This window comes from Lissotriton vulgaris, chromosome 1_1 (genome assembly GCF_964263255.1).
Source record: "Lissotriton vulgaris chromosome 1_1, aLisVul1.2, whole genome shotgun sequence".
In the NCBI taxonomy this organism is placed as follows: domain Eukaryota; kingdom Metazoa; phylum Chordata; class Amphibia; order Caudata; family Salamandridae; genus Lissotriton; species Lissotriton vulgaris.
Window position 1 is genome coordinate 396486526 of NC_141685.1, and position 27680 is coordinate 396514205.

The 27680-nt window shown below is 47.0% G+C and overlaps 1 protein-coding gene across 1 annotated transcript in view; it reads right to left on the bottom strand.

Moving 5' to 3' along the window:
* Window positions 1-260: 260 nt before the first annotated feature.
* Window positions 261-27680, bottom strand: part of DMRTB1 (DMRT like family B with proline rich C-terminal 1) — a 275605-nt gene continuing 248185 nt past the window's right edge. Inside the window, exon 4 of the mRNA XM_086936196.1 lies at window positions 261-1119. Coding sequence (XP_086792322.1) covers window positions 425-1119 — 695 coding nt within the window. The 3' untranslated portion in view covers window positions 261-424. The remainder of the gene's footprint in view (window positions 1120-27680) is intronic.

Here is a 27680-nt window from a genome sequence, read left to right on the forward strand (position 1 = left end):
TCTCTAACAGACCTACTTTTAGCTGAGGTGTTCTCTGGCTACTTGTTTCTTAAAAACAAAAAAATGTATATAATTTTCAAAAAAATTGCAAAAGAAAAATCCTTATCAATTTTACACACTCTTCCACTAAAGACCTAAAGACACAAGCAGACTTCTGTATACATGTGGGTACATGTTTATTGTCTCTTAACAGATCTATAGAAAAACAAAAACAATAAGCTGGCCCAGTGCTCCAGTCATTTTCTGTGCGAATAGGACAACAAAAACAGAAATTAGGCGCTAGATAAAGGAACTAACAAGCACTAGCAAATATATTTTTTAAATGTCTGGGATCAACATATGTGTACTATAATAATTTCCTGACATAACCTCATGCATTCTCATCTTTGGAGGCACTGGACTGTGAGCATGTCCCTAAGTATCCCTACTCTATGTCAATGGTAGTGGAGAGAACAGCTTCACTGTCAACAATGAAACCTTCATTGTCAGACAATGATGTTGAAGTTTGTTGCATGTGGACTCTACCTGTTGCAAATGTAGTTATTGTAGATGAGACCTCTGCAAGCCCCCTAGCCAGATCTGTATTACACTTTACCATGTCTTCATGAAGGGTAACAGTTTGCCTACTGAGAACTGAGGTCTGTTTTGCCAAGCGGCTCATTGCGCAGCACAATGATCTGTCAACTTGAGCTTGGGATCGCTCAGCTGAGTTAATAATAGGTCTGTCTGCAAGTCTGACCATTGCTTGAGCCATGGTGTCTATGCTCTCCCATATGCGATCAAGAGAGATTTGCATGGTAGCACATGCACCAGCAACATCACTACCAATGCTGCCCAACCTTCTACAGAGATCATTGAGTACCCGTAACTGTTTCTGCTGCACCCTTAACAGGTCCAGAGTTGCTATGCCTTCCTGTGCTGCTAGAGGATGTGTTTGTGTGCCTACAGTTTGTCGTATGGTGCAAGATGCAGTGGTGCTGATTTGTGGCTCTTCCTCCTCCACAGCTGTCTGGGGTGTCACTGGACAGGGTGAATGGACTGCTGCATCGATATCCTTTTGACCCAAAGTGACTGTATATGCAGGCTCATATGAAGTAGCCACCTGTTCAACTATGTCATCTGTGAACATAGGAGGGAGAACAGGATTAAGAAAAATGCGCTTGTGTATGTCAACGACAATAACAGGAAATCACATGCACTGTAGAAGTTGGTTGTCATTGCACAGGAGCATATCAGTATTTACCATAGTTTCATTGCAGCATACACCTCTTCCGTGTTAACTGTGAGAGAAAGCAATTAGTGGATGAAAATCTCAGGGGCAGATGAGCAAAACATGAATTGCTAGATAAATGTGTGCATGACATTCCCACTAAGCAGACATGTAATTACGCATGTACCTACAGGGAATACACTGCTCTTGTTCCAGAAACAAAGTGGCAGGTTACTCATCAACACTATTCCTGTTCTGGTTACTCAATAATCCCTCAACATTCTAAGGCGCAGGTAAGGTGTTCAGAAATGGTTAAATGTTTTGAGGCCAGTTGCTTTTACATACAGACTCCTCGATCGTGCTGACATCTGCCATTTTCAAAAGCTCGAACTATTGGGCTCCATCTACACTTAGTGGTGCAGATAGAGATAGAGAATTGACTACGGTGTGTTCACATGGAGGAAGGGATACGTACCGGCCAACACTAAAACACTTTTGCTACCATAAATAACTCATACATACTAGTAGGTCCTATTCTCTCTAGACTGATGGGAAAACAGGGGACATTGCCATTTAGAGGAAATAATTGGTCTGTTATGGGGCAGTGATTGAGTTTAGGGCATGAGAGGTTGGAATCATCAATACATTGTAACATGGGGGTACCACTCAGACCATAGATCATAGATACTTTTGACAGTGGAGAACTCCACATAATGAGCTGTGGTTACTTAAGAAATCTTAGAGAAAAAAATAATGCATGTTTTCCCTTTCTAGCATTAATATGTCTAGCTCATGTGATCAATTTACTCAAAAAAGCAGGTAAGTTGTCATTATCATTCATTTATTTTTTGAGAGAGACATTTACATGAAACAGACATACACAATTATTCTTACGTCAAAGACAGTACATTAATTAAGACAACACGCCAATAGAAACAAATTGTGAATACATACTGCAAAGAAGAAAAAGAAACATTCTTAACCTTATATACAAAGAATCATCACAAAAAGGGGGCATACTGTACAGTGCATGTAACCCTATTGTCCTGCTGTGGCGATTATTTAGTATATCAAATTATAAGTGTCCAAACGTTTCTTTTTATGTAATTGGGACCTATTATTGGTAATCTTTATACTATACCACTCAAGGGTCCTAAGTGAGGTCAGAGGGCAGTTCTACGTATTCTTGACTCAGCCATGTAAATTAAGCTCGAGTGTTCAGTGCTGAAATTTTACAGTAGTTTAGAAAAAAAAAAATGTCCTACTTTCATTTTTTAGCAACATGTTATATTGAAAGCAACGATTCATTAATCTTGCTTTCAAGCTACTGCAAATATTTGCATCTAATCAGAGAGAATTCTGGGAGCATTATGCATAGCCTCATATTGCTAAACTTTGAAACCGTGTGTCCACATTTTTATACTTTACAGCTCTGTGGAAGCTGCTGAAGGGTATGGAATAAAGCCAGATTAGGCATGCGGTCACTAACCAGTCAACTAATCACCCTAAGACGCAGGCTCATGAGGCCCTATCACCACGCTTCAAATAGACCATATTAGGTAATTTTTCATGATAATGCCTCACTAAGGGCCAACTCAAGCCCCGAGGCTAAACCTTGCAGCCGATTTTTGCTGTTAAGTTTTAGGACCATAGGCATTTAACATTTAGTTCAGAATTGAGTTTTTTTGTAGGGATCAACAGAGGTCCTGATGAGTAGGCAGGAGGGGTCTGCCTATGAAACATGTCATGTCGACAAAGTAGACCACACTTGTAATTCTACTTACTAACCCGCTTTTTAATGTTCCCAGCTTGCAAAGCCATTAAAGTTAATTTTTTCGACTAGCCAGGGAATTTCTACTCTTTTTTTACACTACCATTCACGTAAATAGGTCCCTACACTCCCTAACACATATCACTATCCTCATCACATCACATAGCCTATTGTCAAAAATATAAGTGCTCCCGCGTCACTCGTAGGTCGAAGCACGCCCAGCCCCGTAGAGGGACGGGAGGACCCCAATGATGGGAGAATGACACTATGGGATTCATAGTGTGTGAGGGGTATTTTAAAAACACACAGTGCCCTCATTCTGCCACTCGCAGAGAGGCCTGATTTTCAAATTGCAGTGTATCCACGAGAGAAAATATATGTCTTTCTAGAACAATATTAATGTGGGTGCCAAAATGTAACTCCAGCATCTTAATTGACTTTTTGAAAATACCAACCGGTGCACCATTTCCCCACCCATGGAATCTCTTTTAAATTCTTATAAATATTACGTCCTTTAGTTCACTAAATATAAGTAAAATGCTTTATTCCATCTCTTCCAAAGGAAGAAGGGATTCTCCAGCATCATTTAATGATGGAGGGAGTCGAGACATGCATGTGGCTGCCATGAGCAATGTGGGGTAACAATCTGTTAAAAATAAATAACAAAAGTCCCACCGTTAATGTCGAAGAGATGAGACACACCTAACAAAGTAGCTTAGCACTTGAGATCTATTCCTCCTGTATGTAATGAGTTGAGTCAGAACAGACAAATACATCTACTACCTTCATAGTTGATGGAATGACTGCTAAACAAAAAAAAATGATGCGCAGAATGTCGTTCAAAACTGTCAGTACATGAAATAAATGTTGCCTTACTATTGTGCTATCATGACACGGTGAATCCCAGAGATGATTATTCAGAGTGCGCCAAACTTCTGATGTAAATCGGTTAAACGTCCGCACAACTCCAAACATACTGATGCATTTCCAAATGCATTATAGATGACACGATGGCCGCTTGCGTGCTCTGATGCAGTGTGATGTGAAGGGAGATTGTGCACAAGAATGCAAAGTGTAGTCCTCTCAGGAACGCAAAAAGCTCAAGCAACACATGCCTCTGGCTCCACATGTCAGGCAACCATAAGGAAGCTCACATGCTGCAGGCATCGACTGCAGGCTAACCAACGTGAGACAACTTGCCTGCTGCTGACTCCATGAATGCTAACGGTAAGCAACCAAAAGTAAGTTACCTAAAGACAGTTGTAAACTTTTGCAGAGAAAATACAGACACCAGGTACAACTGAGCAGGTTGTGTTTGATGAATTGATTACAGAGGCAGATCCTCAGGGTGGTGGTGATAGCCAGCATCCCGAAGAGGAGGCTCCTCATCACCAAAAATGCTGAAGGTAAAGTGCCACTAAGGAGAAGTCACCAGTTGCACACTTCCAAGATTTTATTATCAAAGAACACCACCAAAACAGGAATGGCTGATGACTGTATATGCATAGTGGAAATGGTAGTGACAACCTTCTGGGTGAGCTAGATTTAGGAGTACCCAAATCACTTTGAATGAAACTGTAACATTACTCTGACAGCATGCTCTCCTTCATTCTTAGCTGGCTGGGGTGAGACATACAGCTGAATGCTTTAGCAGCTGACAACAGCATATGGGGACTAGTGGTAGGGCAAAAGGGTATGAAAGGCATCATGACCAAAAGAAGCTTACAAAACGTATACGTGGCCCATGTAGCTGTCCTGCAAATCCTGGAGATTGAAAAATGCTTCTGGAAAGCCATCAATTCTAAACAGAGACGTCTCTGGAAAGCCATTAATTCTACATTAGCGCTAGTGGATTTAGCTGCTTGATTATCAGGTGAAAGATCACTTTATGTGATGAAAGGTGACTAGATTGCCTGAATGATTTGGTATTTTACATTTAAAATCTAAGAGACTGAAATCAATCCAGATTATGTAAAGCATCTTTTACAAAAGGTGACAAAGTATATGAAAATAAAAACAAAAAATGTTGATTCAATCGTTACTGGCATGATGAATCTAATGAGAGGAAGAATATGCAGCAAATCATTAAAGTGACGCTTAGCAAGTCAATATTCAAGAAAATAAGGCTCAAGGTCTATAGTTATAGGACCAAATAACAAAGATAAGTTATAAATAAATCAGGATTACTTGGGGGTTAAGGTAAGAAATAATGACATAACAAAAATCAAAACGAGATTGTATTGCGTTCTAGTTTATTTTCACAGCGGCTACAATAAACCTCATATTTAAGTTACAAAGGCAGAACATTTTGAGATGGAAGAAGAGATGGAGGGCTCAAAAATCCTGCTGACTGAGAAAGTTTGGAAACAGAGTAACAAGCTGAAGAGTTTTGCCAGACAGGAACATATGTTCTGATTAACAAAATTGTAAGGGCCATGTTAGATCTCAAGAATCTTGTGAAGAGTTCTGTGATGGAGGATGTACTTTTGGATACTTCTGAGTCCATTCTCTTAGAAGCAGGCTCCTATATGTGCCAGATGTGACCCTGTTGGGTTGCAGCACGGGGAGTGTCCAAATATGTCTCTGGGGCCATATCCTCCTCCTGTACATTCGAGCTGCACATCTCAGGCCAGACTTACATTCATGCTGCTGGCTTCCTCATGAGTAAGAGAACAAAAGCTGTACCCTCAGTACTGTGACCAGGGACAAGCGTGAACCCAGTAGTCGCGAAGGAGAGGTACTTATCACTCAGAAATTGTACTATCCACCATGCTTCAATATGAACCAATATGGCAGCAGTCCTTCTGAGATCCCAGTGCACCTTTACCAAAGGCCAAATGTTTATGTCATTTCCAGTTCCAAGTCAGAAAAGTATAAAAACATCAAAGCAAAGCTGTGACTGAATCAATAAACTCTTTATTTGGAGTACCAGAAAAGTAAGCCATAAAAGATTACTTAACAAATATAAAATTTTGGACAAACAAAACTACATAAAAACATTTAAAGATGAAGATACAAAGAAAACATATGAAATCATTTCACATGAGTCCAGCAGATGGTTGAATTTAAAATCTGAATTATAAGGAACAGTTTATAAATTCAGTTAGAATTTAAAGTACCAGAAAATGTAATTTTTGAAAATAGATAAAAGTGGGCCCACATTGTTTAAAAATTTCAGATTAGAAACTTCAAATAAAAAACTTTTGGGTTACTGTGAGATTTACTCATCTGAATACAGTTCATGGTGCTTAGCATAAAAGTCCCTTCGCTTGGGAATATTCTGCTAGGTTAAGCTACTAGCAGATATCAAGACTGCCAGGAGACGTATCATTCAAATCTTTGCTTCACTTGGTTGATAATCGAACCAAAAAAAAAAACCCTAGTCAATAAAGCCCAACAAGGTTTGTTTGGTTCACTACGTACATGTATGCATAGAACATTTTTAATGTTTACGCTTCACCCCGGAAGCCTCAACCGGACTTTAATAGAACAGTCACAAGCCGACTGTCTCACTTTATCACATATCGATGACGGCGACGACTACACAGGTTAGTTCCCTGTCCCTAGTACAGTGTCTTTGTCCATTTAAACTGCACGGTCCTTACCCCTTTGACGGTGTGGATCTGGGTTGAGTTAACTTGGGGCTGCAGTCTGTTATAAGTAACATAGAATGCCTTTAGGATATCTGTTTATCCGCGTTTTCCCTTATTTTGTCTTTCCTTTCCCACAGGGACTTATTATGGTCCGTTTTTCGATAAAATTATAGAAAGTCCAATTTAATTCGCGTGGACTCTACCCAATGAGGTTAGTTCTCAGTTTAAACGCTTTACGCAGTCATTTAACTATGAGCAATACTAAACTCTAACCGCATTAGATTGATTTCAGTAATAGACTTGTAGACTTCTTAGTTATTTAGGTAGCCTAACTGCTCCCTTCTCTCGCTCCAACATGCCTTACAAATATTCTTACAAATGAAATGATTTGGTTTTTCTTTTTGTTTTACCTTTAAATAGTGAGGCTGACATGCTTCCACTATTATTGAGTGCCGTATTACCATACTTAATAGTCACTTAGAAGAATTCTACTATTGGAGATACCATTCCTGCATTAACCTATTAAAATTTACTATTTAGAAGGCCATTTACCTCATTTGACCATCAATATGAGTACGCTTATCCTTGACCCAATATTTGAAATTATCTGTTTTTAACAGCTAAAACGTTTATCAAGAGGTTTTCGGGACGACTTCCATCTTCCGCCACTATATACGCCTCACTTTCTACTTTTTCAAAGGTAGTTTAATTTTTGGTAACTTTTTGATTCTACACAGCTGGTGTTATATCTTTTCTCACATTTCTTTTATTATTCTTAGCCCACATGAACTTGTATAAGGACAATTCGACATCACTTCTTTGCATGTTACTCACCCCAAATATTGCTGACACATTACTTCTTCAAACACTTCTTCTTTTATTGGGTCTCCGTTTGGTGTGGACATTTCTACGTTAACATTTACTTTAGCTTGGGCACTACATTAACGATCTTCTGATCTACAAACTAGTAATGCTTACATTATGGTTGACATCTGCATTATTGTATTACCACACAACTTAGAAAACGTCACATCTGTGACGAAACACGTGTTGGATGTTCTCCATTATCACCGAACATATCTACTTTGAATGGAATTGGAAAACAATAACTTATAACAACTGTATCTTGTTCACAAACCTAATTGCTAGAAACTGTTAAAGAATAGCTTACAAAGAACCAGTTCATAGATTCACATGCCTGAATCATTCCCCGACGTCGAGACGGGAGTCTCCTGTACAAAGAAAAGTAATGTCCTATAGACATACATAGAGAATAGTAGGCCTAAAGGCCTCACCTTAGTAACATATCCATGTCCTTTTGTAAAAAGGACCAAACTCTAGATAAGAGCCAATCAGCTATCACCTCCCTCTAGAACCTTCCTGGCACGAGCCTCAGTCCCTCAGATTTTCGTACGCACTAAGCTAAGTAGGCGTGACACTGAGAGAGTTAGGTGAGTTCTTCTAGGGAAGGCGGGAGGGTTGCATGTGAATCTATGAAAGACACCAATACTGGATAACTGCAGTAACAGGTAAGTAACGCATTTCTTATCCAGTATTATGGGTGTCTTTCATAGATTCACATGCCTGAATCAGAGTAGCAAGCAATGCAGAGTTCACATTTCTGATGGAACAGCATATACAAGTCCTTAGATAATACACATCATGTGAGCATGAACCATCATTAGACATCCACAATAAGTATTAGTAAAGAAATGTGCATATCAGAGTAGGATGGAGGGACGGAGGAAGGCTCACCTTTCTGAAATAGATGGCGTAACACTGTTTGTCCCACTGCTGCATCATTCATCAGCTCTGTATCCAGACAGTAGTGCCTAGAGAAGGTATGCGGCGACTTCCATGTTGCCGCCCTATAAATGTCAATGACTGGCGCCCCTGCAAAGAGAGCCATAGAAGTGGACATAGCTCTTGTGGAGTGCGCTCTCACTTTGGAATGCAATGGCTGCAGAAATCCATCTCGAGGTGCTCTGCTTGGTAAGTGGTGGACCTTTCCTAGGTCTGCTGTAAGCTACGAATAGCTGGTTAGATTTCCGGAATGTTTTCATTTTGTCATTGTAAAACTTCAAGCATGGTTTGAGATCCAAAGAATGCAGCGATCTCTCAGCTGCCGTGCTTGGGTTTGGAAAGAAGGAACGCAGAACCACAGGTTCATTTAGGTGGAAGTCCGACGGGACTTTTGGGATAAACCTAGGATTGGTTCTCGGGATTAATCTGTCGTTTTTAAACTGTAGAAAAGGATCCTGGATTGAAAACGCCTGTAGCTCACTGACCCTCCTTGCAGATGTGAGTGCCAGGAGGAGTGCTGTTTTCCACAAGACATACTTTAGGTCAGCTCTGTGTACTGGTTCGAACGGATGCTTCATGAGCTGGTTAAGAACCACATTGAGATGCCAGGTAGGTGGCAACATCCTTACTGGCGGGAAAGATCTGCATAATCCTTTTAGAAATTGTTTAATCAACCTGCTTGACCAGAGAGATTGACTCGTTGAAGTTCTTTTATAACGAGATATTGCTGCTAAGTGTACTTTAATGGAGGAGTGGGCTAGGCCCGACTGTGTCTGTTGTAATATATAAGGTAAGATTTGCTCCAGTGAGGAGGAGAAAGGCCAAATGTCTTGATCTGCACACCAAACACAAAAGCGCTTCAATTTCAGGGAATACGTTTTGGTTATGCTATCCGCCCTTGCTCTGGCAAGTATGTCTCTACAGTCTTGTGGAATATTCAGATTGTGGAACTCTCGGAACTCCGGAGTCTGGAAGCTAACCTGAGAGACTTCAGATCCGAATGTTGAACTTGATTGTTGTTCATTGTGAGCAGAGATTGATACTGCCGCAGGTGGATCGGCGGCTCCAGGGATAGACGGTGGAGCTCTGTGAACCAATGTTGCCCCGGCCAAGTTGGGGCTATTAAAATTAGAGTACAAGGCTCCACCTAAACTTTCCTCAGGACTTTGGGAAGCATCGGGAATAGCGGAAAGGCGTACGCAAAGACGTTGCGCCATGCGATGGAAAATGCATTCCCTAGAGACCCTGACTGGGGATGCCAACTTGCGAAGTGTGGGCATTTGGCGTTCATTCTCGTCGCAAATAGATCGATTTACGGCGTGCCCCATCTGGAGAAGATCTGGTCGATAATTTGTTGATGTAGCTCCCACTCGTGTGACAATGTTTTCTGCCTGCCCAACGCGTCGGAGAGCACATTGCCCGTGTCTGGGACATATTCCGCCCTTAGGGTTACATTGTGAAGTATGAGTCAATTCCAGATTTTTTTGCGACTCGCGAGAGAGCGTCAGCGAGCTTGTCCCTCCCTGTTTGTTGAGGTAGTGCATAGTCGTGGTGTTGTCTGTCCGGGCGAGCACCAGGGAATGTTTGATTCTTGGCAGGAAAGCTTGAAGGGCCAGGAAGACTGCCCGTGGTTCAAGCAGATTGATATGTAGTTTCTTCTCCATAGGAGACCACTTCCCGCTTATCTGTAGCTCTTGCAGAAAAGCTCCCCAGCCCTCCAAGGAGGCGCCTGTTGTGACAACATGAGGAGCAGCCGGAAGCAGGAATGACAAGCCTTGGGACAGGTTTTGGATAACATCCACCATTGCAGGGTCCGACCATCTGAGGATTCACTTTTATGTGGTCGTCGAATGACACTGTGCATTAGACCCACTGCTTCGAGAGCGCCTCTTGTAGGTCTCATTCGTAGTCGACAGTGAGGAATCAGGAGGATACCCGATGACATCATCCCTAGGAGGGATTTGAAGAGGCGGACTGTCAAGACTTTCTTCCAGGCTACTATAGCAGCTAGTGCAAGGAGCTTGTTCATCCACTCTCTGGGTGGGAAAGCTTTTGCTGGTCGTGTGTCCGGGGTTGCATCTAGGAAACTGATGCACTGAGAAGGTTGTAGGACCGATTCTTCCTGATTGAGGGTGAGACCCAAGCAATCGAAAAGCATTAAACAGTCGTTGGAAGACCTGGACGCGTCTTCTAAGGATGGAGCCTTAACCAGCCAGTCATTCAGATACGGAAAGATTTGGAGATGGCACTGTCTGAGATATGCCGCCACCGGGGTACGACATTTCGTGGATAAGCGCGGTGCAGACTTGAGCCCGAAGGGCAGAACGCGAAATTGCACGTGTCTGCCCGCGACTGCAAATCGCAAGTACCTTTTTGTTATTCCTGTGAATTGGGATATGGAAGTAAGCGTCCTGTAGGTCTAGGGACATTCTAAAATCCTGCTCTTACAGTAGTTGCAAGACCTCCTGGATCGTTACCACGCAAAACGACTGCTTCTTAGGAATTTATTGAGGGCCCCGAGGTCTACGATTGGTTTCCACTGCTTGTCTTTTTTTTTTTGGATCAAAAAGAAGCGGGAATAAAACCCTTTTCCCTTCTGAGATGGAGGTACTCTCTCTATTGCTGCTTTTTGGAGCATAATCCAGATCTCTCGTAGAAGAAGCCGTAGATTTTTGTTATTTCCGCTGTCCTTTACCTTGAAAGGACGACTTCCCAAAAGAGGATTTCTTGTTTTGCTGTTGTTGGCGCTGTTGGTATTGCGGTCTACTCTGGCCTGAAGAGCAGGAAGACTTGTATTGATAATTTCCCCTGTAGGAAGACTATCCTCTTCCTTTATTTCTACTAAAGGACTGTTTCTTATACTGAAGAGTTCCCAAAGCTATCGCAGTGTACGCTTTGTCAATTTTTTGTGCCAAATAGTAACTGGCCATCATATGGCATGTCAAAAATCTTTGTTTCCACCTCAGGATGGAAAGAGGGTGCCTTTAGCCATCGTTGGAGCCGCAAGACTGCTGCTCCAGCTAACTGGCGGAACCCTGTTAATGCGATATCCATCGCGCAGTCTATAGTTTGACGCCGATGCTTCACCATCTAGCAGAACCCCTTTACTTCCTCTTTGGATGAATCTGGCAATTCCGACAGGTATGGGGCTATGTGTGCCCACAATTGTCTAATATAGAGTCCCAAGAGCGCTAGGGCGTTCGCGGCCTTTACCGTCATTGCCGACATTGAGGAAAGCCTGTTCCCAATTTTGTCGACTCTTCTTCCCTCCTTATCAGGAGGAAGCGACAAAGGGACCGAAGGATTCCAGGAGGTCTTCTGGGCCGCCTGTGTCACCACGGAGTCCGGCTTAGGATTCCTGTTAAACACGCCGGTGCTGTATCTGGCGCCCTGTACTTCTTAGGGGGTGTAAGAAAAGGAGGTATCCCCAACTAGAGTTCCTAAATCGGGATCACTGGAATGTTTGGAAGGACACATATTTAGGAACATGAGTTTTGGATGGACACGGACTGACAACAAAGGTTACTGACAGCAAAAATGACTGACTATGGGTAGACAATAGACTGGAGCATATCATAAAAAGGGTGCTTTATTCAACAATATAATTATTGGGGATCTGGTTTTTTAACATTCATTGCCGATCCAACATTAATTCTCATGATGTTCATTTTATGCTTATTGTGCATCACAATACATTTTAGCATAAATATACATTTCATAAATGAGTTCAAGTAGTACAAAAAATGATAAAACTCATGTTCCTAAATATTTGTCCTTCCAAACATAACAGTGATCCCGATTTAGGAACTCTAGTTGGGGATACCTCCTTTTCTTACACCCATTGTCTCCACAGCCTGTCTGTGCGGGGGGTTCTTAGTTTAATTTAAGGTTCCCTCCCCATTCCTTTGCTACATACACTCCTCCCACCAGCACCTACCCTACCTCTCCTATATATTCCATCCAGTCACTCTTAGTTGCCTATCTATACATATCTTCCCCCCCTTTTCCCTCCCCCTTTTTTTCTTCCAGTATTCTCTCCGCTTTCGCCTCCTTCTTTTCTTTGTGTGTCATTCCCACTCCTTCCCCCTCCCCTCCTCTCTTACACCGAAACATGGATAAACTACTCACATTCGTGTTTTCGGATGAAGACTTTGTCTCCATGGCAGGAGACCTAACAACAACTGATACCCCATTAAGTAAAAACATCCAAAATAATACAGAGTATCAGCAGCTATTGGCATTAAAGAAAAAAACAAAAAGAAGAGAACTACATGGTCACTTCATGCTCCAGTATCTCAGAGCAGGAGTTATACCTCAAGGCCTCAGAGTCAGGAACATTCCTGGACTTTTTGTACAAATACGGAGGTTTCTAGAAAGATGGTCCCTCATAGCTAATAGATGCTCGAGGGACCTCATGATGCTGATAGTAGAAACAGCTAAACATCTAGTGGAAGCTCTCCTCCAAGAAATAGCTGACCTAGAATCAAAACTCAAAAACAGCACGGCAGTAGATGACGCTGTTAAAAAACTTGAGGACATGGAGAAAGAAATGCAATCATATAGTGATTATCTCCTCAAAAGAAAGATGGATAAACTTAAAAAATATGTCCAATACTTTAGTAAAGAAAAAGTTTATCCCTATCTGGCAGACAACTACTATCAGCCAGAACCTTTAGGAGAGGCGTCAGATCAATCCAATCAGACCCATATACCCAAGAAAGTAAGGAGCAGTTTCTGTCCTGTAACTCCAGTTCTGTAGTAGGGGTATCTCTGTTACAGTCATAATCTAGTGAATAGTCCCGCTCATGTGCGTGGACCCCGGCAATCAAAAATAATCTCGTAAATTGTCAAGAAATGCAGAACTGCAAGACACTTAAGAGAGAATTAAAGACAAATAATGCCGCCTATATCCACATGCTACACTGTCCAGTACTTCAACTAGAAATTCCACCAAAAAAAACACACACAACACAGCCTGCCCAGTTTCTTCCATAGAGAAACTTGCCTCTACCAGCAAAAGCCTCTGGAATGATAGAGAGGAAGGCAGGGACAGACAAGCCCCATAGGCTGCCATTATGTGGCTTACAATAGGATACTGTGCCTTTAAGAGAACTTTCCAGAACTTTCTCCCAGTATCCCAGAATGCATAGCAGGTCCCTCTTACTTTCAGTTCTTTTTGAAGGCGTAGCACGCCAGACCTGTAGCATTCCTTACACGAATAATTATCTCCACCGGGGAGGAGGGCGGGCGCTTATGACTATAACAGAGATACCCCTACTACAGAACTGGAGTTACAGGACAGAAACTACTCCTTCTGTAGTATGGGATCTCTGTGTATAGTCATTATCTAGTGAATAGAATGGCAAGCCAATACCCACACCAAAGCGGCGGTGGAGAAAAGAAATTAACACCACTATTGTGCGAACAAATTCCGCAGTGAAGCCTGTCCAACCTGAGCATCTGCCCTGGCATCAGTGTCCAGGCAGTAATGCTTAGCAAAGGTATGAACCGACTTCCAAGTGGCTGCCTTGCAGATTTCAGCAATCAGCACGTTAAGGAGCAAGGCTGTCGTGGCGGCTTAGCCCCTGGTGGAATGAGCCTTAGGTTTACCTCCTAAGGTCTTATTAGCCTTTTGGTAACACAATTGTATACAGGACACAATCCACCTAGAAATGGACTGCTTAGAGGTAGCAAGACCCGTCCTGACTGATCCATAATTGATAAACAACTGGTCAGACCTACGAATATCTTTGGTTTTATCCAGATAAAATTTCAACACCCTCCTAACATCCAGGGAATGTAGAGACCTATCCGCTAGAGATAAAGGATTCTGAAAAAACTTAGGCAAAGTTATAGTCTGGTTGACATGAAAATCAGAAATAACCTTGGGAAGAAACTTAGGGTGAGTACGCATAACAACCTTAGCAGCATGAAATACAGTATAAGGTTCTTGGCAACACAATACCTGAATTTCACTCACCCTGCGGGCTGATGTAATGGCCACGAGGAATGCCGTCTTCCAGGACAGGTGCTGCAACGAAGCCTTATGAATAGGTTCAAAAGGCTCCTTCATCAATCTGGACAGCACCACATTCAATTCCCATGAAGGCGAAGGAAGCCTGACAGGAGGGAACACTTTCTTCAAGCCTTCCAAAAAATCTTTGATCACAGGGACCTGGAAAAAGGAAGTCTGTGAAGGGCATTTCCTGTAGGCAGTCAATGCAGCAAGATGAACCTTAATGGAATGAACATTAAGGCCAGACTGCGCCAAATGCAGAAGGTAAGGAAGGATGACATCTTTCTTGCACGTCGTCGGGTCATAGTTCTTGGACTGACACCAGATACAGAACATCTTCCACTTGTAAGCATAGGAAGTCCGAGTGGAAGGTCTCTTAGACTCCTTCAGTATGTCCATGCAATCTACGGGCAGATTGAGATGGCCATATTGCACTATCTCAGGAGCCATGCCGCCAAACTCAAAGACGAGAGGTTGGGGTGCAACATCAGCCCCCCGAACTTCGTGAGAAGGTCCGGCCTGCACGGCAGCCGAATGTGAGGAAGGAGAGACCGGTGAAGCAGGTCCGTGAACCACCAGTGCCTGGGCCATTCCGGGGCGATCAGGATCATCCGAGCCCTGGACCGGGCCAGTTTGAGGAGTACCGCCGGAATCAGGGGAATGGGTGGAAAAGCGTACAGAAAGCTGTTCGACCAGTGTATCCATAACGCATTCCCCAGCGTCCCCTGCTGGTAGTACCTGGAGGCGAAGTCTCGGCATTTGCTGTTTTCAGCGGTGGCGAACAGATCTACGTCTGGAGTTCCCCACCTTGTGAAGACGTCTCCTAGTACTTCGTCGTTTATGACTCATTCGTGGTTTTCCTGAATCAGTCTGCTCAGCGTGTCTGCCTGAACATTATGCACACCTGGCAGATGGGTAGCCGTCATCGTCAGTCCTCTGGCCAGAAGCCAGTGACTGATCGCCTGCGCCTCCTGCGACAGAGTGCGTGATCTCGAACCCCCCTGCTTGTTGAGGTAATACATTGTGGTGGTATTGTCCGTCTGTACAAGCAGAGAGTTGGTCTGGAAGGACAGAAGAAAAGCCTTCAGTGCCAAGTGAACAGCTCTGAGTTCCAGGAAATTGATGTGATACGTGGCCTCCATCGGGGACCACGTTCCTTGAATCTGTAGACTTCCGGAGTGCGCTCCCCACTCCTGGAGAGAAGCATCCGCCACGACAGTCTGCGTGGGAATATCCTTGTGGAAGGGGACCCCTCTGAGGAGATTCACCACCACTTCAGTGACTGAAGAGCATGCAGAGACAGACGTATCTTGTCGTCCCAAGACCCTTTCCTCTGATCCCACTGGTCCTCCAAGCACTCCTGCAGCGGCCTCATGTGCAGCCGCGCGTGTGGCGTCAGGAAGATACAAGAGGCCATCGATCCCAGTAGAGAAGACACCGTCCTCACTGTTGTAGATGGAGTGGTCATAAGAGCCTGAGCCTTCCGAAGGAGTGATAATCGTCGCTCCTACGAAGGAGACACGCTTGCTGACAGCATATTGATGGAGGCTCCCAAGTACTGTATGCATTGGACTGGAGTCGGGACAGACTTGGACATGTTGACGTGCAACCCCAGCTTGTTTAAGAGAACGCATGTCTTCTGGAAGTGTGCTCGCGCTTCCGAGAAGGAGGATGCCTTGATCAACCAATCGTCCAGGTACGGGTAGACAAACACCTTGTTCTTCCTCAGGTGTGCCGCTACCACCGCCATGCACTTTGAGAATGTTCTTGGCGCAAACTTTAGTCCGAATGGGAGTACTGTGTATTGATAACGATTGGCGCCGACTTGGAACCGCAGGAACTTCCTGTGTTTGTGTGCAATGGGCACATGGAAGTACGCATCCTGTAGGTCTATAGCACATAGCCAGTCTTCCTGTTGCAACTGAGGATAAATCTGATGCAACGACAGCATGCAAAACTTTTCCCTGCAAATCCATCTGTTTGCCTGTCGCAAGTCCAGAATGGGCCTGAACTCTTTCTTGTCCTTCATGCGAACCAGGAAGAACCGGGAGTACAGACCTCTTCCTCTCTGAGACAGAGGTACGTCTTCTATCGCCCTTTTCCTTAAAAAGATATCTGCCTCCGCCTGGAGCTCCTGCAGTTGATACTGCGAACTGACCGGCGGGATTGATGGAGGTGGGCTGGTGAACCGAAGACTGTATCCATTGCAAACAATATTCAGCACCCACTTGTCCTGAGTAATTTTTCTCCACTCTGCCAGAAAAAATTGAATGCTTCCCCCTTACGGAGTGGGTAACAGATCCGGGGGAAGTAGGTTCCTAGGGCCTAGACCCGGCCTGGCCCTTGGTCGCTGGAGCCGACTGCTGGCCTCCTCTGCCCTTCTGGCGTTTCTGGAACGGCTTACGGAACTGTTGTTGTTGTTGCGACTGTCCCGAAGCTTGGCCATGTCCTCTGCCCTGCCCACCGAACCGCCGTTGGAATGGGCGGTACGATTTCTTCGTTTCTTTAGGCTTCTCCAGACCCACAGCCGTGAGTGTTTCGGCCTCCGCCTTCATGCGGGCCAATTTCGTCATCCGCATGTTTCCCAAAGAGGGTTTCGCAGGAGAATGGAAGGTTGGCTACCCTCTGCTGCGCGTCTGGTTTCAGAGGCGTAAGGCGGAGCCAGGCGTGTCGTCTCTGGTTGATTCCATGGCAAAAGCCATGTGCCGCTAATAGGGATGAATCTGCCGCAGCGCTGATAATCTGATTAGCTACCAGCATCCCCTCATTTAGCACTTCCTGGAAATCCTCCCGCTTTTCGCGAGGTAAATGTTCTGCAAACTGCTGAAGAGATTCCCAGAGGGAGCGGTCGTAGCGACCCAAGAGAGCCGTGGCACTCGCAGCCTTCATAGAGGTCGCCGATGTTCCACACACCTTCCTTCCCGCTGAATCTATCCGCTTAGATTCTTTGTCCGGGGGGACTGTGGATGACGGGGTGGTGGCATGCTGTTTGCGGGCCGCCGTCACAATCACGGAATCCGGAGGAGGGTCCACCCGTAGAAAAACCGGGTCCGAATCGGGAGCCCGGTACTTTTTCTGCAATCTCGATGGCGCCGCCTTAGTCACCGCAAGGGTGAGGAAAAGGTCCTTGGCCGGTTCCTCCAGGCCCGGCACCAAAGGTAGTAGTGGATGAGACAGGTGTCTCGAAGATGACTGATGTCTTAGGCGTGGGCACCGTCAAGGATATGCCCAATTTGGCAGCGCCACGCAGAAGGACATCATGGAACGCCACCAAGTCATCAACCGGAGACACCCTTGTATCCGGTGATCCCGACAACGTCGGGGAGAAGTCCCTGGTTCCTGAGGACCTCGTGCGTGAGCGAGATCTGTGCCTCCTATGGCGATGTCTCGACCGCGTGGACGACCTGTTACGCGATCGCTCCCTCCTCCGGGAACGAGAGCGTGACCTTTCGGTCCGTGGGCGCTCCGCAGGTTTCCTTGGGGGCGTCTTCCGTGGCTTATCCTGGGGACGAGGTTTTGGAGTCCCCTTAGGCGGAGTAGGGAGAAGCGGTAGCGACACCGATCTCGGCGGAGGGACAGGGGGTATCACCGGCCGAGGGGCGGGCCCATGCGGCGGAAGCAGTGGTGGCGGCTGTCCTGATGGAAGAGGAGGGTTGACGGGAGGATTCTCCTTCGGTGGAGGAGGAGGAGGAGGAGGAGGAGACTTCGGCCGTGGTGGCGTATATACCACCGAGTACAACAAACCCGGTGACTTCTTCGGAGGAGGGGACTGCGAATCCGCCTCTCCAGTACGTGATCGCCGCCTCCGGCGTCCTCCATCAGACCACTTCTCGCACCAGAATCCCTTCTGCGCCGCTTCGGGGAGTGCGAACGACTCCACAACGCTGATCTCTTTCTTCTCGACTCCGAACGACGGTGTTCCGGTGTCGGATGTCGCCTCCGCGACTCAGGTGTCGAACGTCGCTTCCGCGGCGTCGAACTATCCTTCCTCGACGTCGAACGCCGCATCCGCGACGACAACCGACTCCTCCTCGACGCCGTCCTCTTCCTTGAGGTCTTCGATGCCGAAGATCCCCGACGCCGATCGTCTTCTCGACGCCAATCGTCTTCTCGACGGCGACCGCTTTCTCGACGGCGATCGTCTTCTCGCCGGGAATCGTCTTCTTGACGGCGAACGGCGGTGTCGTCTCGACGACGAGCGCCGACGCCTGCCTGTCCTCCCTCGACGTCGATGGCTCGACGCTGACGTCGACGAAGAAGACACCGTTGACGGTGGTTTCGACGGCGGCCGAACCAGGCCCCTCGACGTCGACCTCTCACGCCTTCTCGACCCGGAGCCCGGGGAGATGGGGAACACACCGTCGTCATCCCTCTCGACGCCGTCGGAGACTGGGACCGCTTGCAGGTCTTCCTGCCTCTGGGGAGCCCCCCAGAGGCCTCAGCAGAGACAGAGGGAACCTTCCCAGCCTGCCCAGACCCACCTGCAACCTGCAGTCGTCTCTCCTCAAGGCCTTGAAGCCTAATCTTCAGCCTTTCCCTCAGGGTCCTTGCTGAAAGGTGCTGGCAGATGTCGCAGTCTTCAGGGACATGTGCCTCAGGGAGACAGATAATGCAGACTTCATGTGGATCACTCTTGGCCTTCTTCCTTCCACAGACTGGGCATTTGTCTAAAAGAGCAGGCATTTTAGAGCCCTAAAAGCCTGAACAAACACACAGGAGAGAAGGAAAACACCAAGGAATATATATCAAACACTTTTTATCAAAAAAGTGAATAAAATCCAATAAACCCTTGAAAAGAGCTCAATGCCAGGGTCCTGTTAGCAGAAGCCGGATAAAATAACTGAAAGTAAGAGGGACCTGCTATGCATTCTGGGATACTGGGAGAAAGTTCTGGAAAGTTCTCTTAAAGGCACAGTATCCTATTGTAAGCCACATAATGGCAGCCTATGGGGCTTGTCTGTCCGTGCCTTCCTCTCTATCATTCCAGAGGCTTTTGCTGGTAGAGGCAAGTTTCACTATGGAAGAAACTGGGCAGGCTGTGTTGTGTGTGGTTTTTTTGATGGAATTTCTAGTGGAAGTACTGGACAGTGTAGCCTGTGGATATAGGCTGCATTATTTGTCTTTAATTCTCTCTTAAGTGTCTTGCAGTTCTGCATTTCTTGACAATTTAAGAGATTATTTTTGATTGCCGGGGTCCACGCACATGAGCGGGACTATTCACTAGATTATGACTATACACAGAGATCCCCTACTACAGAACCACATTTTCAGATGCCTCTGGGTCTGACAATGAAGGTACTAACAGTGACACTGATCAAGACACCACAAACCAAAGAGGAGCCTACAATAGAGGCAGCAGGCGTTTTTTAGCCAGGCGAGGGAATGCACAGGGACGCTGGAGACCCAGATACCAGCCCGATTCAGAGGCAATTTTCAACAGCACAGCCAACACTACCCTCCACCACCGAACCAACAATATGCGGGACCACCAATGCATCCCTACCCACCACCTCAAAACTACCAGGAAGCTCCCATTATGTACCCGAATGTGGAATTTTAGTTTGCGGGCTAAACATCGTCTGCGCCAGCTTGTTACCCACGTACAACATGCATAACAGCTATTTTAGGTAACATGGTCTCTCTGTCCACGATCGACCGCCAGCGCGCCCTCTGTTCCATCAAGCATCCTCCGCGCACCCTGGCTCCCCCTCCCTCCCCCTTATGAGCATAACCCTTCTGCATGACCCTGTCCTTGGGAGTCACACCAGCGCCTGACCAGCACCTCCTCTCCTCCCATAAATGCCCCTCTGTTGATAAACCTTCCCTCCGCGCTCAATTGTCCACGCGGCATGAATACCACTCCATTGATGACCCCTTACCCCGTGTCCGACTGTCCACACAGGTCCGAGGCCATCGCCTAAACCAGGAGATACCATTTACTGCCCCTCATTGTATGGAGTCGCCCCTCTTCAAAGGACACGCTGTTGATCAGGGCCTCCCCACCCCCTGGGATATGATCAGGCGCACACATCCTAAGACTTGGCGAAACACTCAGCTGCGTGATGACCCCCTCCTCTTATCAGCGGGTTGAGGACCTCTATTGTAAAGGTATATGGGGGTGGGATTGACACGAGGAATACGGGGATGTCTTTTTCCTTATTTCACAATGTTCTGATTGTAATAAAGAAAGGTCACATGCCATAAACCAGTGTATAAGAGGCCAGGCCTCCGAGAGGCTGTTAGAGCACCTCGAGACGATACCTTGTTGTCTGATCTGATGTGTTCTGCTCCGTCGGAATAAAACTTCTGTTTCCTGCCTTCTGGTCTCCGGCGCCTGCCTCATTGCTTGGTAATTTGAATGGTACGAGGGCGGTTAGCGCCGGGCAAATCTTGAGAAAGGTCCTAGCCCTACCTTTTTCTACAATTGGCGTCCCAAAGCGTGGCGCCCATCAGCGACACGTGGATCCAGTGGGAGAGGTCCCGACGACAGAGTGAACGACTGCAACGATCGGGAAGAGCTCGTGTCCGATAGACCCTCGTCTGACAGCCGATCATCCGACCTTCACTAGTTCCGAACAGACCTCTCTCGAGTGATCTACGGTCCTGACTGGGAACCATCAGGAGTGCCACGGACATCACGAAGAAGAGAGGACAATCGGGCGCTGGATTCAGAAGACAGGAAACCGTCCATGCGGTCCGGGTAAGGTCGTGTAAACACAACGAACTGAGGAATAATTGTTTTGTTTGGATAATACTAGTATTACGCTTTGTTGAAACCTCTGGAGATTCGCTGTCTGCAAACGGAGAAAACAACAGGCTCTCTCTTTGCAAACAGTGGAGGATAGGTAATGCAGACTTTTGTCCCCGTTGTAATCCGTCGTGCCTATCTTCCTCCCCCACTGTTTCCCGAACTGTCGTTCGTGGATTATTGTCTGGAGATTCTTTGTCTGCAAACAGGGAAGAACAAGGTCTCTCTTTGCAGGTAGAGAAAGAGTGGGTAACGATAACTTTTCGTGCCCACTTATTCTCCCCACTGATTGTTTGATTGACCGATTGTTCGGTATTGGTTCGTTTGAGGTATTCACCGCCGGCAAACAACGGAGAATAGAAATATTCTGTCTAGTCTTTGCCCGCCGTGATAAGATAGGTAGTGCAGACTTTTGTCCCCGTTGTAATCCGTCATGCCTATCTTCTCCCCACTGGTTGGTAGCCTGTTTAGCCCGGACCGCTTATTAGAGATGAACCATCCAGCCCCATTGGAGGGCACCCCTAATAAGGACATGTTCACTAAGCATGGACTAGTCGCTATAGCTTATACTAAGCTATGGCATAAATATACAAAGAAGAACCCTGAAAGTCAGTGGCCACTGATAGGTTCCTTTGACGATCATAAAATAAAAGCATTAGAAATAGCGCTTCAGAAAAATAAGACCACGCCCACTATGCTCGACAGTATCGGCATGTGGCGCAAAGAAACGGAACATCGAAAGAAAAGAGAAGAAGCAAAAATAGGGAAAGAATTACGAAAGGCAGCCCACCTGGCCGCAAAGCAACTAGAAGAGGAAATAAAAGAAAGAAAGGAAGCTACACAAAACCAAGAATCAGGGTCGACAGGTCAATGTCCTGTTAGGACCCCCTCTGCGCTCTACCCTGAAGTACCCTCCAAACAACGGGCGAACGATGAGTTACTGCTAGGTCCCCCAATCATCTACATGCCCCCTCCATATGCCCCCTGCCAACAAAGCTTGCAAGCCCCGGGTGCGAGCGAAAGTGACCTTAGTGCTAGTGCACCAGCCGTCACGGCCTCTGCACCAGCCACATTAACAACATCGTCAGACGACCCTGAGGCTAGCAAACAACCACCAACCAGACCAAATAGGTTGAGCAAAGATGAGCGGGATGGGATCGACAAAATAGCAAAAACCTTAGTAGAACGAAGGGAAAGCGAAGAATATACAATGAGCATATATAATTCACATGCCGACAGCCACAGACGGCATTTCATTTTGCGATTCAGCTACCACACCCTGAACGCATATGAAGATAGGTATCAGAGTAAGGGCCCGCTAAACTAACAAAGCTGTATAGGAAGATTGATGTTGGAGATGGGACTGAATGTGAGGCGACGGAACTCTTCATGCAGATACTTGAGGTCCTCCGCCATCTCACGGAACAAAAACCAGAAGCCAAGGTTACAGTCCCTGAAACGACCTCAGTAGAAGTAGCCAATACTATGATGCCCATTAGAGAGGCGGCCCCTTACTGGATCCCGCCACGTGGCCAGGAAACAAGCGATGATATTAACGATGCAGATGCAAAAGGGAGAGTTGTGTACAATTGGGTTTACCAACCATGGGACCGACAAGATATCCTAACCTTCAAACAAACCCTGCCCGATTTAAGAAAGAACCCGACAGCATTTTATACCGAATTAGGCACAGCCTTGGGTTCAACAATAATGACTTTAGCGGACATTGACTTGTTCTTTGGGTTATGCCTGCCAGCTGACGTGTGGAAGCAAATCCGGAAGGCTGACCACACGGATCTGTTTGGACATACCTGGGACCAACTCGGTAAACTAGATAGACAACGAGAGCCTGGAAGGAAACCAGTAAAAGACATACTGGAACTCCCAGACAAACTAGTCCAGAAATTAAAGACACTGATCCCAGAAAGAAAGGTAGATTGGTCGATAGTCACGGCCTGTCGACAGAAACCGCAGGAAGATGTGTCAGAATACTTCTCCCGATTCGAGACAGTGTTCTCCGACTACTGTGGCCAAGACATGACCACCGCAACCGGACAGCACCTGTTTGTACAAAATTACGTAAAAGGCCTAACACAAGAAGTCTCCCAAAAGCTGCAGACGAGCGAGAGTAGTTGGGGGGCCTCCAAACCCGCAGCTATCCTTCAGATGGCTCAGTATTACGAGCACCAAAAGAATGAGAATGATAGGGCGTCAGAGAAAAAGAAGAAAGATTTAAAAGAAAGGGTAATGATAGCCCAGATACAAGGTATAACGGTAGGACGAGAACACCAAAGGGGGAACTACCAATCAACCACCCCCAGAGATCTACCTCCTAAAGATCGCACCCCAACACCCCACACTGGACGTAGAGACATTAGCAATGACCAATGCGCCTTCTGCAAAGGGCTCGGCCATTGGAAATCCCAGTGTCCGGTTTTGCTAGAAGTGAATAGAAATAGGGACTCCAGGGATGTGGCAGGTGGTCCGAGAAATAGAGTACAAGGACGAGGGCACACCAACGACACCAACAATGACAGATCAGGGAGACTGAACACATTTGACCGTCCCCGACAGAACCAATATCAGCTGTCCGAAGGTGAAAATGCCCCCGACTTGGCATAGGACTGCCAGGGGCAAGGGAGGGATCCAGTCGAGCTCTGTGTTGACCAGCAAGGTCCTTATGTCACCGCTAAGGTCCTGGGTACAGAGTCTCCATTCTTGGTAGACACTGGGGCGACACGTAGTGTGTTATCAAAACGACTGATTCCAAGGGCACCCTTGTCTGGCTCACACATAACGTCGATAGGTTTCGATGGAACGCCCTCCACTAACCCCCTGTCCGTACCTATTACCTTTGACCTAGAAAACAACACCACTGACGCGACATTTCTGCTCTCCTCCAACTCCCCTGACGCCATTATGGGCATTGACTTACTGAAACATTTTCGAGCTACCATTAGGTGTTCCCCAGATGGAATACGAGTCATCCTGTACGACAACCCAGACATGCCCAGATCCCGTCCCCCACGACACATGTGCTCCATAACTGACGCTGATCTGTCCCTGCTTGACACCCTGCCTCCGTACCTATGGGCCAAAAATGACTCTGATGTGGGGCGAATGATGATTGATCCTATTCACATAACTGTACGACAGGACGCTATGCTCCCGAAACTCCCGCAATATCGGATATCGCCAGAGGGTGAGAAGGCACTGGTAGCGATCATTCAGTCTCTGGTAGATGCAGGAGTGGTTGAAGAGGTGGTTAGCAACGTCTGCAACAGCCCAATCCTACCTATTGTTAAGAAGCAAGGTGAAGGAGATGAGAAAGCGTACCGCTTCATCATCGACTTGCGAGAGATTAACAAAGTGGTTGTACCCCAATATCCTGTAGTCTCCGATATCACCACCATTCTGACCCTCATCCCGTCCACTGCCACCACCTTCACTGTTATCGACCTTAAGAACGCGTTTTTCTCTATCCCCATCCATCCAGACAGCCGTTATCTCTTCGGCTTCACTTTAAAATCCCGCTCGTACCGATTTTGTAGAGCTCCCCAGGGGTACACTGAAAGTCCCAGCATTTACAGCCAGGCCCTCAAAAGGCAGCTGGATGCCTTTCAGCTACCAGATGGAGTGGTGTTGATCCAATATGTCGATGATATCCTTTTGGCGGCCGACACCATCCCGCTTGCAACGACAGCCACCGTCCAACTCCTACACTTTCTTGCAGAAAATGGCCATAAAGTCTCCAAAAAGAAGTTACAATTCTGCCAGCCGCAAGTGACTTACCTAGGCCATCTCCTGTCCAAAGAAGGGAGGAAACTTACACCCGACCGAATCCAAACCATCCTAGACACCCCCATCCCAAAAACACAAAAGCAAGTCCGCTCTTTGGTTGGCCTAACCTCTTTCTGTAGACAGTGGTTACCTAACTTCAGTCTCATTGTAAAACCTCTACTTGCCCTATTAACCAAAGATGCCTCCTTCCCGCTCCCTTGGACCCCTGAGTGTCAAGCATCCTTTAAGGAATTACGAGATGCCCTCTGTTCAGCGCCTGTCCTAGGAACCCCGGATTACTCCAAACCCTTCTCCCTCTTCACCCACGAAAGGGAGGGGTGTGCATTGTCTGTCCTAACTCAATCAATTGGTCCTAAGCAGCGCCCTTGTGCCTACTTCTCCGCCACTCTTGATCCTGTAGCCAGAGCCTTACCTGCCTGCCTTCGAGCGGTGGCTGCCGCTGCTGTCTCTATCCGTCAGAGCGAAGGAATCGTACTTTCCAACTCCCTCATCGTGCTAGTACCCCATGCTGTCGACACCCTCCTGAACCAAACCAAGACTCAACACCTGACTAGCGCACGACTGACGGGGTACGAACTGACGCTACTTGCACCCCACATCACACTAAAGAGATGCACGACTTTGAATCCTGCCACATTGTTGCCCCTGCCTGAAAATGACCCCGACGTTCCTCCCATCCACGACTGTGTGACCCTCACGGACGAACAGACTAGGAGTAGGGTTGACCTCCGAGACACTGCTTTTACTGACCCCGATGGAGAGCTATGGGTAGACGGCTCATGCATCAAACTCCCAGATGGCACCACTTCAGCTGCCTATGCAGTAACGACAGCCCGAACAGTAGTTGAGGCAGCCCGCATCACACAACGATCTGCCCAGGCAGCAGAGCTGATAGCCCTCACTCGAGCCTGCATCATAGCCACGGGGACCACCGCGAACATATACACAGACAGCCAGTATGCCTTCGGGGTGGTCCACCATTTTGGACTCCTGTGGAGGGAGAGGGGATTCCTGACGTCCCACGGCACCCCGATCCTCCACGGAGATCTAGTCTCCGCTCTGATTGAAGCAGTTCTCCTCCCCAAACGATTAGCGGTGATCAAATGTCAGGCACACAAAAGGGTGACAGACTTAGTCGGACAAGGGAATGCATTGGCCGACATCACTGCACGAACCACAGCTGAGAATAGGACGGTGACACGCATGTATGTGACCAGGTCACAAGCAGAAAAATGGAGTGACACAAGGGTAATGATCAGAGACATACAGTCGGCCAGCACCCCTCACGAGCTGACTAAGTGGGCAAGGGTGGGTTTGAAGGATGAAGAGGACTGCTGGCGAACGAAGGATGCAAACAAGTGGTTGCTGCCCGACTCATATCTGATCCCCATACTGACGATGGCACACTCCCCCGCACACATAGGATCTGCACCCATGATCGAACTCATTTCCAAAGTCTGGCACAACGACAAAATCCCTGACTCAGCCAGACGCCTAGTTCAGCAGTGCCTTATCTGTCTGCAACACAACCCCGGGAAAGGAACTGTGGTACCCCGGGGAGGGTTTGGGACCCCCAATCACCCCTTTGAGGTCCTTCAGATGGACTACATCCAACTAGAGAGATGCCAAAGCCTGAAGTATGTACTAGTCATCGTATGTGCCTTCAGCAAATGGGTAGAGGCCTATCCAACCCGTGACAACACTGCCATGACTACTGCCAAAGTACTACTGAAGGAATTCTTCCCTCGCTATGGCCTTTGTCGAATTTTATGGAGTGACAATGGCCCCCACTTCATAGCTGAGGTTATCCAACTAATCCTAAAGGGGTTGGGGGTGAAGCAAAGGTTTCATGCGGTCTTCCACCCCCAATCCGCCGGTCTGGTGGAACGCCATAATGCCACACTGAAGCTGAAATTGTCAAAAATAGTGGCCACCACTGGACTTAACTGGCCGGATGCCCTCCCACTGGCCTTGTTATTGATGCGTTCCACTCCCACCAAGCACCATTTGACCCCCTACGAGGTCGTGTTTGGGCGACCGATGAATCTCTGGACTGCTCCCAAACCGACCTCCATTCATGATGTCCCAGACGTCCTACTATCTGATTATTTGTGCAAGTTAACTAAAACATTGTCTGTCATTCATCAACAGGTGCAGCAGGCCATCCCCGATGCTTCCAGGGGCCCCGGCCATGACATCCAACCGGGAGATTTCGTCCTAATACGAAATTTCCAGCGGACCAAGAGTCTGGAACCTCGGTGGACGGGCCCCTGGCAGGTGCTGATTACCACCCGAACGGCGCTTCGAGTGGAGGGGAAGAAGCACTGGCTGCACGCGCATCATTGCCGGAAGGTCTCTGTGAACCTGGCCACGACAGAAAGTGTCAGCACCCAGGAAGAGCTCCTGAGCAAAGATCGACCAATATTGGACTGTTATCCCGATACTGAGGCACTCGAACTTGCAAAATTCTCTGATCCCACTGTGCCGTCCAGAGAAGGGTATTTCCTGCGTCGAAAGGAGGGAGTTTCGGCTAAGTAGGCCACGGACCAAGTTGAATCTCAGAACGGTGACCTAAGCACAACCAAGGGTTGCCGGGAGAGAAGTTAAACGAAGTCTGTGGTTCTGCCCGCTACCGAGCCCCTTGAAGGTGATGGAAGCGCCAGATAAGAAGATGATGGAAGCGCCAGATAAGAAGATGATGGAAGCAACAGGAAATACCCAGTATAGAAATCCAAAGA